This window comes from Pithys albifrons, chromosome 1, assembly GCF_047495875.1.
Source record: "Pithys albifrons albifrons isolate INPA30051 chromosome 1, PitAlb_v1, whole genome shotgun sequence".
NCBI classification, from domain to species: domain Eukaryota; kingdom Metazoa; phylum Chordata; class Aves; order Passeriformes; family Thamnophilidae; genus Pithys; species Pithys albifrons.
In genome coordinates, this window is record NC_092458.1 from 118,070,842 (window position 1) to 118,082,937 (window position 12,096).

At 37.9% G+C, this 12,096-nt stretch overlaps 1 protein-coding gene across 1 annotated transcript in view; it reads right to left on the bottom strand.

Moving 5' to 3' along the window:
* RPGR (retinitis pigmentosa GTPase regulator) overlaps positions 1-12,096 on the bottom strand; it is a 45,196-nt gene that overhangs the window by 21,438 nt on the left and 11,662 nt on the right. The window contains exons 5-8 of the mRNA XM_071568862.1: positions 11,896-11,958; positions 10,224-10,382; positions 7,981-8,130; positions 184-342 (exon numbers count right to left, since the gene is read on the bottom strand). Of these exons, the coding sequence (XP_071424963.1) occupies positions 184-342; positions 7,981-8,130; positions 10,224-10,382; positions 11,896-11,958 (531 nt within the window). The remainder of the gene's footprint in view (positions 1-183; positions 343-7,980; positions 8,131-10,223; positions 10,383-11,895; positions 11,959-12,096) is intronic.

A 12,096-nucleotide genomic window follows, 5' to 3' on the forward strand; every position in this document is an offset into this window, starting at 1 on the left:
ATAAAAAGGACATTTACATGGGAACCTGTTTGATAAAGGCAAGGTCAAGCAAGTGGTAGAACTAGTGGTATCAAGCAGAATCCCATTTACATCCCATTTCAGTGGGATATGAATTCTTTAGAGTAAATTGAATTTGAGACTAAATTATAGGGTTGTAAAAGAAAGACCAGTTAAATTACATACCTGTCAGTACCACTGTGTGCTCTCCACCACAAGCAACCATATTAACTTCTTCCATAATTCCCAGTACAGGCTGTGGGACTCTATTGTTCTTCAGCTGTTTGGGAAATAAACCCAATTTCCCATTTGCAGGCTCTCCAAAAGTATAGAGCTCACCATCTCCTGTGAAAATATGGAAGAGGGCATGGTTTCCAGCATGCACTCAGACTGCTACAGACACAAAACTATAAGACAGAAAAGGGTCTGAACATTACAGGATAACTGAACATATTTCTATAATGCCCCAACAGCTGTGCAAAGCACTCTGCTTTGATGGGACATGAAGGCACTACATTTCGGCTCCCTCTAGAACCACAATGTTTAGCCTGCAAGAAATGTAGCCAAGGGAAAACAAAAACACATACACCCTGCTTCAGAGAGGTTACAATTCCCTCTGTAACTGGTATTTATGTAAACTGAAGTTGCTTGTAAGAATCTGAATTAAAACAGAAAATAATTTTGCATGGAATTTGGATGGAAAATCCACACTTTCTTCTAAAAGATATAGAAAATTGCAGTAAAAGAAATTGTGTGTAGGAAAGTAAGAAAAGAACTGTATAACCAACAACATGAATATGGTAGTGGTTCCATACCATAACTTGACCAGAATTAAGTTTTTTAAAAAAAGGTTACTACTCTTCCTGTAACTTCATTCTAATCTGGACATTTGGAACGATGGCATTTGTCTTCCCAAGTCACTGTTATCTATAATGGAGCCCTACTCACCTGGGAATGGCTAAACACCTGCCATGGGAAACAGTAAATAAATTCCATATTTTGCTTTGCTGGCACACACGGTTGTTGTTTTACCTGTTAAAATGTCTTTACCTCGATCCACGATTTTTTTTCACTTTAACTCTTCTGATTCTCTGCCTGATCCCATTGGTGGGGTCCAGTGAGTGAATGGATGTGTGGTGCTTAGTTGCTGGAGTTAAATTAGGACACTATTTTACATGGTTTCTCTATTTTCCAAGACCTATTCTGCCTCTCACAAGAGAAAAGATTCTTCAAGTACCATGATCCTGGCCCACTAAGGCTAGTAGAAGGACTTACTACCTTTACTGAATGCTCTAACTGCAGAGGGAGGCACTCAGGGTATAACACCATCGTTGAGCTTTCATCAAGGTTTGATGGGACTCAGGCTATTGAGTCTATCTATTGAGTCTATCTATTCACAGAGCTCCATTCTCCTCAGCAAGACAATGAAACAGGATAGCAGTTGTATTTCCTAACCCTCTGTCAGAGACTGAAACGGTTAATGACTTATGGATTCTAAGAGACTTTTCAGGCTTTTGACTTTTGCATTATACCCCTGAGGGACAGTTGGGCCCATGCCTCTAGCCCTGAAGAGGCAAGAAGAGCCGTTGCCCTGCCCTCCACATGAACCTGGCGAATACTGGGGGTTCCCAGCCCGGCTGGCGACATTGCTTCATGGAAAACCACCCCCTGCCTTGGGGGAGGTGCAAAAGGCATGCTGAGGGTATAAGATGGACTGGTGACTTTGGGAATTTGGGTTCTGTTCCTTGCCCCCACTGTCTGCAGGACTGCTGAGATGCAACGCTGGATCCCAGGGCGGTGACTATATAACATTCTCATCTCTTCTTTTTCCTTGCTGTCCTGGACTCTTCTCCTGTCTTTCTTCCCCCTATGCATCTTTCCCCCCCCCACTAAGGTTATTTTCTATGTCACATTAAACGGAATTGTTAAATAAACACGGATTATATGGTGTCGTTTAACTTTAATCCACTCCAAAGGGAATGATTAATAATAACCTAGGTTTTACCCTCATCTCCTCCCAGGAGCGGGTTGTAACACCCTCATGATCAGAGGTGTAACTCCATCCTCCCAGCTGTCCTTATTTTTGTCATTCTGACATTTTCTTTCCTGCACACACAAACTAGCCCAATAATATCATAACACTTGGGTTACCTGCATTTGTCTGTGGAAAAATACCTTTCACAGAATCACAGAACCATAGGAAAGAACCACAGTGGATCATCTGTTCCAACCTGCCTGCTCAAGCAGGGTCATCTTAGAGCACGTGGCATTGTATCCAGATGGTTCTGGAATATCTCCAGTGAGAGCGACTCCACACCCTCTCTGGGCAACCTGTTCCAGTGATCGGTCACTGTATGGGAAAGAAGACCTTCCTCATGTTCAGGTGGAACTTCTGTGCATCACTTTCCACCCACTGCCTCTTGTCCTATTGCTTGGTATCACCAAGCAAAGCCTGGCCCATCCTCTGACACCTCCCTGCAGATACTGACTGACATTGTAAGGTCACCTCTCAGTCATCTCTTCTCGAGGCTTTCTTACATTCTTCTACATTTTTTTTCCTAGGAGTTGTTTTGCAGTCATTTCAATCTGTCTGTGTTTTTTAAGTATCACCAAATTATCTCAACTGCAAAAAAGTGTATTTAATTTAATTTCCAATGTATGGACCATGGTTAGGCTTTTCTGTTCAGTTTGATTTTCTGCTTTTATTCTGATCTTTATTCTTCTATCTACATGCAGAAATACTCTGCACAGGCTGATACTTTGCAATTACTTGCAGCAGCATAAATTTTCTATTCTAAAACAGCAGCCCAATTAAAAGGAGAAAAATTGACTGCAATGTGAGGTTTTTTGTAATCAAAGCATTCTGCTGACAGAGATATTTTATTAGGGATTCTAAGTGAAAAGAAAGGAAAAAACCTCAAACCAAAAAGAACCCTGCATTTTTTGGAAGGTAAGTATTGTTTTAATACTCGGATCAGGCATATATTTTTAGAAATGAATTGATAAACTCCCAAAAGCACTTGGGAGATAACTGCTTATGCAGTTCTCTTTGAAGAGACCCAGCAGTTCTTTTTAGAGACTACTGCACTGAAAAAATTAATCCAATCACAATCTAATTAATAGGATTAGAGATTCAAATGGCCAAGCTTCCATTGACTTCCCAAACTAATCAAGTTTGTTACATTTTTTCAACTTAATAATCAAGCTAACAAAGATAAAACCATTTACTAAAGCAATTTTTGAATCCATTATACATCCCTTTAAGCCAAATAGTAGTCTAAAAGCTATGAAGAATTTCAATAAGGCATAAAAAGAATCCAGTTAAATCCAGATACATTTTGAGAGCAGCACATGTGCCGTAAATCTGCTAAGGACATGACATTCTGTGTGCAGTACACCTGCATTTTAAGGACATTCTGTTCACAACAGAACCTGGTTATTTAGTTTTCTTTTCTCATATGAGTCACATTCTCAGGTGTTGAACTTTTCCTAACATGGCACATTTTCTGTATCACTAAACTTTAGGTCACAGGAGCATGTCAAGGAAACGGGCAAGCACACGGAAAATGTCTCTCAAAGGCAAATATGCATCCTCCAGATGGGAGCAGACAGGAGACCTGGTCGGTGGCAAATGAGGGGAGTGGACAAAAGAACTGGATCACTCTGTGATTCCTTGAACAAATGAACAACAAGAAAAACTATTTGTTCATGACAAAACTGGTTAAAACCATCTCAAATGCTGAAATACAGAGCATGGAAGTGGTGGTGGAATGAATGATCTTTGAAGCCACTCCTTAAAAATAATGACAAAATACATTGAAAAAATGAATTCAAGGAACCTGCAAAGGTCTCCATGAAAAGACATCATTTCAATGAGAATTTATCTTGACCTTGATTACAGTAGCAATTCAGGCAGGGGAAACACCAGAAGAGGTCTAATATATTCAATACCTTTCTGGCTCCACAAGTCTAATTCTGCTGTAGACACCAGAGCAGTGGTTAGATACACTGGCTTTTCCTGCTCTCCATCTCCTCCAGTGGACAAATGAGCTACACATGCTTGCCAAGCTTACTGCTTTCTGTTAAACTGTGTCCTACTAAGGGAGTGTGGTCAAAAGCACATCAAGTAAGGATCTGTGTAAGGCTTCTACACTCTTCCAAATGTCCTTCACTCTTACAAATGTCATTAATCAAGAAGTAAGAAGAAACAAAATTAATCTCATCTGTTTATGAGTTTCCAGCAACCTACCCTAGTGCAGCTCATTCCTGTGCTTTCTGATGCCCTTTCTTTATGTTAACAGTTCATCTCATGGGGAAGAAGTTGTATATATTGGCACCCATTCTGTACTATCAAACCTTTGCTCCAGTGTTTGTAAAACTTACAACAGAATCTGTTTTGTTTTCAATGTCTTATGAATTTTGCACAGTGAGAGGAAGGAAGTGACATTCCAAATAGTCAACTTAAACAGCGATAATTTCTAAAAATCCCTGTTGAAGCTAAATTTGGTAGTGTTTTCATCTTGTAGTCTTCTGTTTGGAATCTGGACTTTCAGGTAATCTAAGCTGATGCTTTTTTTTAGCATGGTAGGACACCTAATCAACTTGGTATTTGTCTGCAGAAATTATTTTAGGGAGCAGAAGTGTTTGATTATACTTCTCCAAAGTAAATGGCTCTGCTTTCTTCCCATTCTTTCCTGATAAAGCTGTAATTTTAGTACCTCATTTGTGACTCCTAAATTAGATACATGTTTGTATGTATCTGAAAACAAGAATCTTATGTTTTGATTTGACCATTTTCAGGGTTTTTTTAACTGATTATGTTACAGTGAATATTACGTTACAGGTGTACAGGGCTGCAGAAGATTCTGACTTGGGTCTATGAGCACAGATATTGATTCAGAAGCTTTAAATTTGTTTATATTAGACAAGAATTTCAGCTAATTGAAATTAAGGTCATTTAAATTAAGGATGATGTATGTAAATAATGAGTTTGTACAAAAGCTAAAAAAAAAAAAAAAGAGGAGGCCCAGAGGTGACCTCATCACTCTCTACAACTATCTGAAAGGAGGCTGTGGCCAGGTGGGGGTTGTTCTCTTCTCCCAGGCAACCAGCAGTAGAACAAGAGGGCACTGGCTTGAGCTCTGTCAGGGGAGGTTTAGGTTGGATATTAGAAAGAAATTCTTTACAGAGAGAGCGGTCAGGCATTGGAATGGCCTGCCCAGAGAGGTGGTGGATTCACTATCCCTGCAGGATTTTAAGATGAGACTGGATATGGCACTTAGTGCCATGATCTAGTAATCACAGTGGTGTTGGATCAAGAGCTGGACTTGATGATCTCTCATAGGTCTACTTCAATCCAGTTGATTCTATGATTCTATGATTCCAGCTCTTTGTTTCTATGTTGCTTTGTTTGAGACATAGCTCAAATACTGGGACCCAGCGTCCCAAGTCTGCAAAGAGAAAGGAAAGGAAACATACTGTGAAAAAGTCCTGAAGAGGGCTGGAGGTATTAAAAACTTCTATTCAGTGGAACTCTTTGAAGAATGCAAAGGAGAGGGAAAGCGAGCAAACAATTATCTTTCAAACACGAACTGTTTCCTAATTTGCGTATGGAAAGGAGTATAACATTCTAAATTTCAGAAGTTCTCTTTTATTAAAATACTCGGGATATATGCTGTTCTTCTATTCTACAACTACTTTGGTGCCAGTGGGACTCACATGTACATGGCAGAATACAGATGACTGACATGTTAGTAACAGAATTAACACTAGTAGAAGTAGAATTACTGTCTGAAAAGAAGGCCTTCTAAAAGCAAAAGTAAGGAAGGTGATAAACCTTTTTGGAACTACGAGGTGACATTAAACTTTGCTTTACAGTAGTTAAACACCCTAAAGACAAGAGCCTACTAAAAATCTTTTTAAAACTGTTTCAATGAAATAACAATTTCAGTTAAAAAAAAAAAGCTGAAATCTATACTTTACCACTGTTTTTATCTCAACAATCTCTTAATAATGAACATCCTGCCCTGGAGAGGGCACTCTGTGTCCACACTATGTGTTCTAGTATCTGTGTTAACGACCTTTTAGTTTTAAGCCAGATATGCCTGTGATCCTACCTGTTTGCTTAGCTTCTGGACATCTTATGTCTAACATAAGCATAGTAAGAAAGGGAACCACTTGGTGCCATGCTCATCAGTGAGGCCTGACAGCATGGAGTAGGTCTTACATCCTGCAACTATGCTGTATTATTAAACAGAGTATATTACTTGATGTTTAAATGTCAAAATGTAGTTCCATGGTATATAATAACTGGCAGTGAACACATTGTGTGACTATGGTACACTCAGGTTAAATGCAAAAAGTTTGTTAAACACTGGATACACATTGACACTAGTGCACCACAGGATCAATTCAGCAAAAGTACCTGGATGTCCAATACTAAATTTTTATGGTAGCTGAAGTATCAGTCAAATAAAACTGTCGGCAAGGGCCCAAAGGAGTAATAAAAAAAAATTTATACTTTCACCACATAAAAGGCCATGTGTGTGTCAGTAGTTTCAGTGAGATACACTGAAGGCCAGTTCAGGTAGGATTTGCAGATACTAAGGCTCTAAATTAAGATTTTCCATCTCATATTCAGGCCTTCTTAAGTAGTAACAGGTTCAACAACTCCTCATTTTCACAGGTGATAATCAGTTCATTTTCCTATTAATATTTTGAGAGGCTCCATTTTTCTTCACCAACCTTTTTTTTAATCCCCTTTCATTAAAAGTTTCCACTTCCTCAGAGCACTTGGCACACGCTGTTCTCTCTTTACTTAGATGCTTGTCCTCAACCCTTCTACTAATGGGAGCTTTTGTAACATTCCACTGCAGTCTCAGAGCTGCAGCTCTTGGCTCTAAGGCAGAGATACACACCTTCTTACTGCACCATTCTTACTCCCCCCATTTATTCTGAGTTCAGGAAGCTGCAGATTTCCTAACAGGTGCTGAGCACCTCATCAGTCCCAGACACTTAATTCATTTACTGTAATAAAGGATCTGTAATAAAAGTTGCACACTACCAGCATAATATCTAATTAATATTTGTCCACCATAGCAAGCTCTCATTCTCCTAACAGCATGTTCTCAGAAAGCAATGTAATACCGTATGTGGAAAAGTAACATTTATCAAGGGGTCTGAGAAAGGTATCTGATAGAATAGCTCCTGGGTACCCATTAAAAGCTTTACAATCAAAACTATTGATCCTTTGAAATCTTTAATTACTCTGAGGGGACCAAACTGTAAATTTTAATAATGTAAATCTATGTGGCTAAGAGGAATTCATGGCTCCTCATACCTAATACTATCAATACTGGCTGGTAAATTCAACCACGCTGTTGTTATTAAAAAAAGAGAGGAATCTTCACTTTGGAAACCAACAGACTGTTGGGAAGACAGAAGGGGAAAGAAACAGAGAGGTGTGTTGGTTTGGAGATCAGATAGCTCACTGTAGCATGTGCTTCTCCTCATACCATTCCTGTTTAACTGACTTCAAAACCTAAAAATTAACTTTGACAACAATCATGCACTGCTAGGCAATGAGATTAATTTTTCCTCATAACATAGTAACTCTATTCAGTGTTTATATTTCTAGAGAAGATTGAGATTATTTCATCATCACAAAAAAATGAATAATCTCAAAAAAAAAGACTTTTGAAACCGTAGTATTAAACCACAATATATGTCACAACCTTCATGAAGATATAATACAATAACACACTCATTCTAATATACTTTTGCACAGCAATGTGCAAATGCAGGAAATTAACTGCAGCTTTTTGCTCCCAATGTGATACAAAACTACAACCATGACTTTCTGCCACATGGCAGTTTTTAACAACTACAGCATATCTAGTTTCAAAAGTAATAAATGCCTTTACACAGGCACCAATTTGAAAACCACTGTCCTGTCTCCACTAACCTCTATTCCCATTCTCTTACCTGTTATGAAGGCAGAGTGATAGTATCCACAGGATACAGAAGAAACAGGTTTTCCAACATCCACTCGACAAGGGACACTGACACAGGATTCATTGGCCAAGCCAATCTGACCTTCTGAATTATCACCCCACACAAAAAGCTGCCCGTCCTCTGAAATGAAGACAGATAGTTAACAGATTTAAAACAAAACCTAATAAAAAGTTAATCTACCTACAGAAGAGTAGTTCAGAAACTGTGTATGATACTACTAAATGTCATGATCTCAGAGACATAAATATTTAGCACAATGCAACAAAGTAGTCTTAAGTAAGAGGGAATCCCTTAAGCTTGTCAAAAGTGATACAGAACTCTTACTCATCAACTGGTGTTAGGCTATAAATAGCAACAGAAAGAGTACTATGTACAAACATTCCTTCAGAAAGAGGATGTCTTGGGTTGAGCTGGCAAAACACCAAGTGTCCAAGACAGAGAGAAAGGGTTCCTCCTCCCCCCAGCCAGCTAAGGGAAAAAGAAGAGGGAGAGGAAAAAAAAACCCTCTGAACCAGGTTTATGCTGAAACTAACTACATGTATTTATACAGAAAAGAGAAAATTAAGAGGAAAAACTACAATATAACACACACTTACACAAGTTTTATATATATATAACAAGAAATAACTTCCCACTCCCCAATTAATACAAAGTGTATCACTCTAGATCTATAAGTACTCTGAAAGACACCCTGCAAGAAAGAGAAAGAGTAACAAAATATTTCTACTTCCCTGAACTCAAACAAAATGCAAGTAGCAGCAGCTGGTGCAGGGCCCAGCACAATAGAGGAGCTGCAAGACGTTCTCCTCTTAATTCAGCCATGATGGAACTGACCAAGCCACTCCCACACCAGCTCCTATCCCTTCTGAGATGGTGTCGTAATATGGTATGGAATACAACATTACTGGCTAGAAGTCAGCTGTTAGCTAGCTCAGCCCAGCTCAAGTCAGCTGACAATTCTAGGCCTAGTCTGAACTTTAAAACCTAATTTTTTGGCCTACTTGGCTAAACCCTAACAGAGGAAGATTGAGAGTGTAAGACTGTTCAGTTGCCAGAGGTCCATATGAAAATATTACCAGGAATTTAAGGCATCTTCAAATATCTAGGTGTGAGTCACCCCTTTCTCATTCTTTCAAACTTACTCTCTGTTCTGGCTTTCATCCCACTTATTCATGCCTTATCTTTCAGTTCTCTTCACAGGTGATTATATTGCCCAGCTTAATTTTGCTTCCCTTAAACTACCACAATACCTGCTGCAGGTTAATTAAGACCAGCCTCTGTTGATACAAAGACCAATAGGAGCAGTGAAAAAAAACAACCAAAAAACAACAAAAAAAGGTAGCAAACAACACGAAAAATCTCTTCCAGAAGAGATCAGATCTTCTCTCTGCATATTTCTTATTGACCGGAAGTAAGTTGTGAATAGAAAAATGTACCATCTACAGTGCTACTGAGACAGTGTTAGGAACTAAAATCGTTCAAAATTGTCTCAAAAGTATGAGGAGAATGTTAGCAATTGTTATAAAAAAGCAAAAACCAACCATGACTAGCATTCTGAAATTACAGCCTCAATAACTTACCCCAAATATGTACACAAACAGCTCCTCTTTATCAAGACTTTGAGAAAGTACATTATAGGGTAATAAAGGACCACCATCCAACAACTGAAAATATTATAACAGGGTGGATTTCAACATAATGGGATGGTATAATTTTGCCACCTGAGAAATAGGTAATGGGTTTGGACTCCCTCAGAATTAGTAAGGAATGACACAGCTGTGTGACCTGTACCAACAGGCCTGTACTTTGGTATATTGACAAAAATAGTTGCAGCTTAGTTTTCACAGGATTCATGCTTTGTAGATGGTGTCTGTGGAAATAAACTGAAGACTTTTTGCATTTTGAGGGTATTCATACTTTTTCTCTTTTGTAAGGATTTCTACTTAACTAGTCCAGGCTGAGCTCCCACTGCAGGCAATTACTCATGGAAAAGGTCTACTTTCACTAATATGGTACAAAGTTAATAAGACTTCCACTCCCTACCAGACTGTGTTAAAATAAGCAAGTGGTTATCAAAAAATGACTATGGTTACCACGAAAAGAAGACAGGGAGGATAGAAAATACACCCACATATGCAGACAGAATGCTGGAACAAGTGTTGGAACACCAGGCTGGACACACATAAGTAGATTTTACCAGCAGTTGCTCTTACCAGTTACTGCTGCTGAAGTGTATGATCCAGCTGCCAGCTGCTTGATCTTGTGCTGGTTGGTAAAAAAACTTACTAAATGAAATGTGGTCCTTTCCTCTGTGTCACCTAATCCCAGCTGACCTTCACTGTTACCTCCAGCAGCATACACATTTCCTTTTTCTGCATACAGAAAAGCACATGTAATACAAAGAATGAAGAACCTGGAGAAAGTAATTTAATTTTCAATGGAAAAACAACACAGAAATGTTGGGTCCACTGCCCTAAATTACCCTTGAGTTGACATGAGTAGTTTTTTTGTAGGAGGCATTCCTGCACATGCCTGGATCAGAGCTTCCTAAAAGCTTTACATGCACTTACACTGCATTCCCCAGTATTCTGAAGACTGATCTATAAAATAAATATAATTTGAAATTCTGCAAGAGTTTTAAGAAAATTACCAGCCCTGGCAGCTAGAAACAGTTCCTTCCACAAATAATGTGTATTTTGAGGAAAATAGTGAATTATGTCAGAGACAAAAAAACTGAAGCTGTATTAGTATGTAAGAGATTAATAAACTGATACTTTTGAGTACTGTGAATGAAATATATTTTTACCTAGTTTATTATTAGAAAATTTTACTCATTTTAATATTAAAATAACTTTCAATTTAGTTAACTATGTATTTGTTTCAGAATCTTAAAATTGAAGTTAATGCTGACAACTGGTATCTTTAACTTAAGAGAACTTTAAGGTTTATGTCTTTAATTTTAGTATGTTTCATATCTAAAGTGCTTATCTATGATGAAAAAGATAAGGCCTATTATTCACACAAATCCAGACAGAAATCTGATAAGCAACTGGCATACAATTTATAAATGGTCCTTGCTATATAAATGGCCACAAATGATCTAGTCAGTGTGTACACCAAAAGTGACCAATATTTACCCTGTACAGTCTTGCACAGTGACTGCTCTTAAAATGTTCTGGTTTTTTCTAATAATCTTATTTATAATGCTCAGGGTCTCCACATATATAAACTTTCTAATAATCAAACAATCCTCTTTATAACATTACTGAAACCTAAAGGACTGCAACCACAAAGATGGCTATACCATTACATAAATTACAGAAACATGGCAAGAATTTGCATAAATTCCTTGGATACTGTCTCTCTACAAATTTATTTTTACGTTTAAATTTCCAGTTTATTTATTTATAGCTTAATAAAGCAACTTGTCATTGAAATAGCAGGCTATGTTGTCTAAACAAAAATGCAACAAAATTTAAAGACTTGAAAACATGCAGTTCTACTATATTTACTCAAATATACAACTTCACACTAATAAATATTACTTGTCAAAGGTAAATTTGAGTACAGATGTATATAAAAACAATAATATACCTTCACAGGGCTTAAATGAAATATTGATAACTGTTAACCACACCACAAATGCCAGCAAGAAATTTTTCCCTATGTCTATTGCTGGCAAACTGCTATATAACATTAGTTTATAAATGCATTGGCTCAGAATAAATCAAATATTCTATAAACTGGATATGAAACTCCACGTTTTAGCAGTCCCATTTTCATTTATTTTTGTTTCCGCAACAGTCCTGGGCTTCCTGATGTAATTTTGCATGAAAGCAAAGGAAGAAATCTATTTCTAATATGTATATAATATAGGTTACATACCTGTGTAAACTAAAGTGTGGTTTCTTCCACAAACAGCAAATTTTGGTTTCTCTGGTTTTAAAGCTATGAATAAAAGTGAAAGGGGGGAAGGGAAAGTTATAAACAAGTCAGTAGCTGGTTCGACAACAGAATGCTCTGCTCTCCAGAGGGAGCTCTGAATGAGAATTTGTTGACTATTTGAACCTAGCACCCTAAGATAAA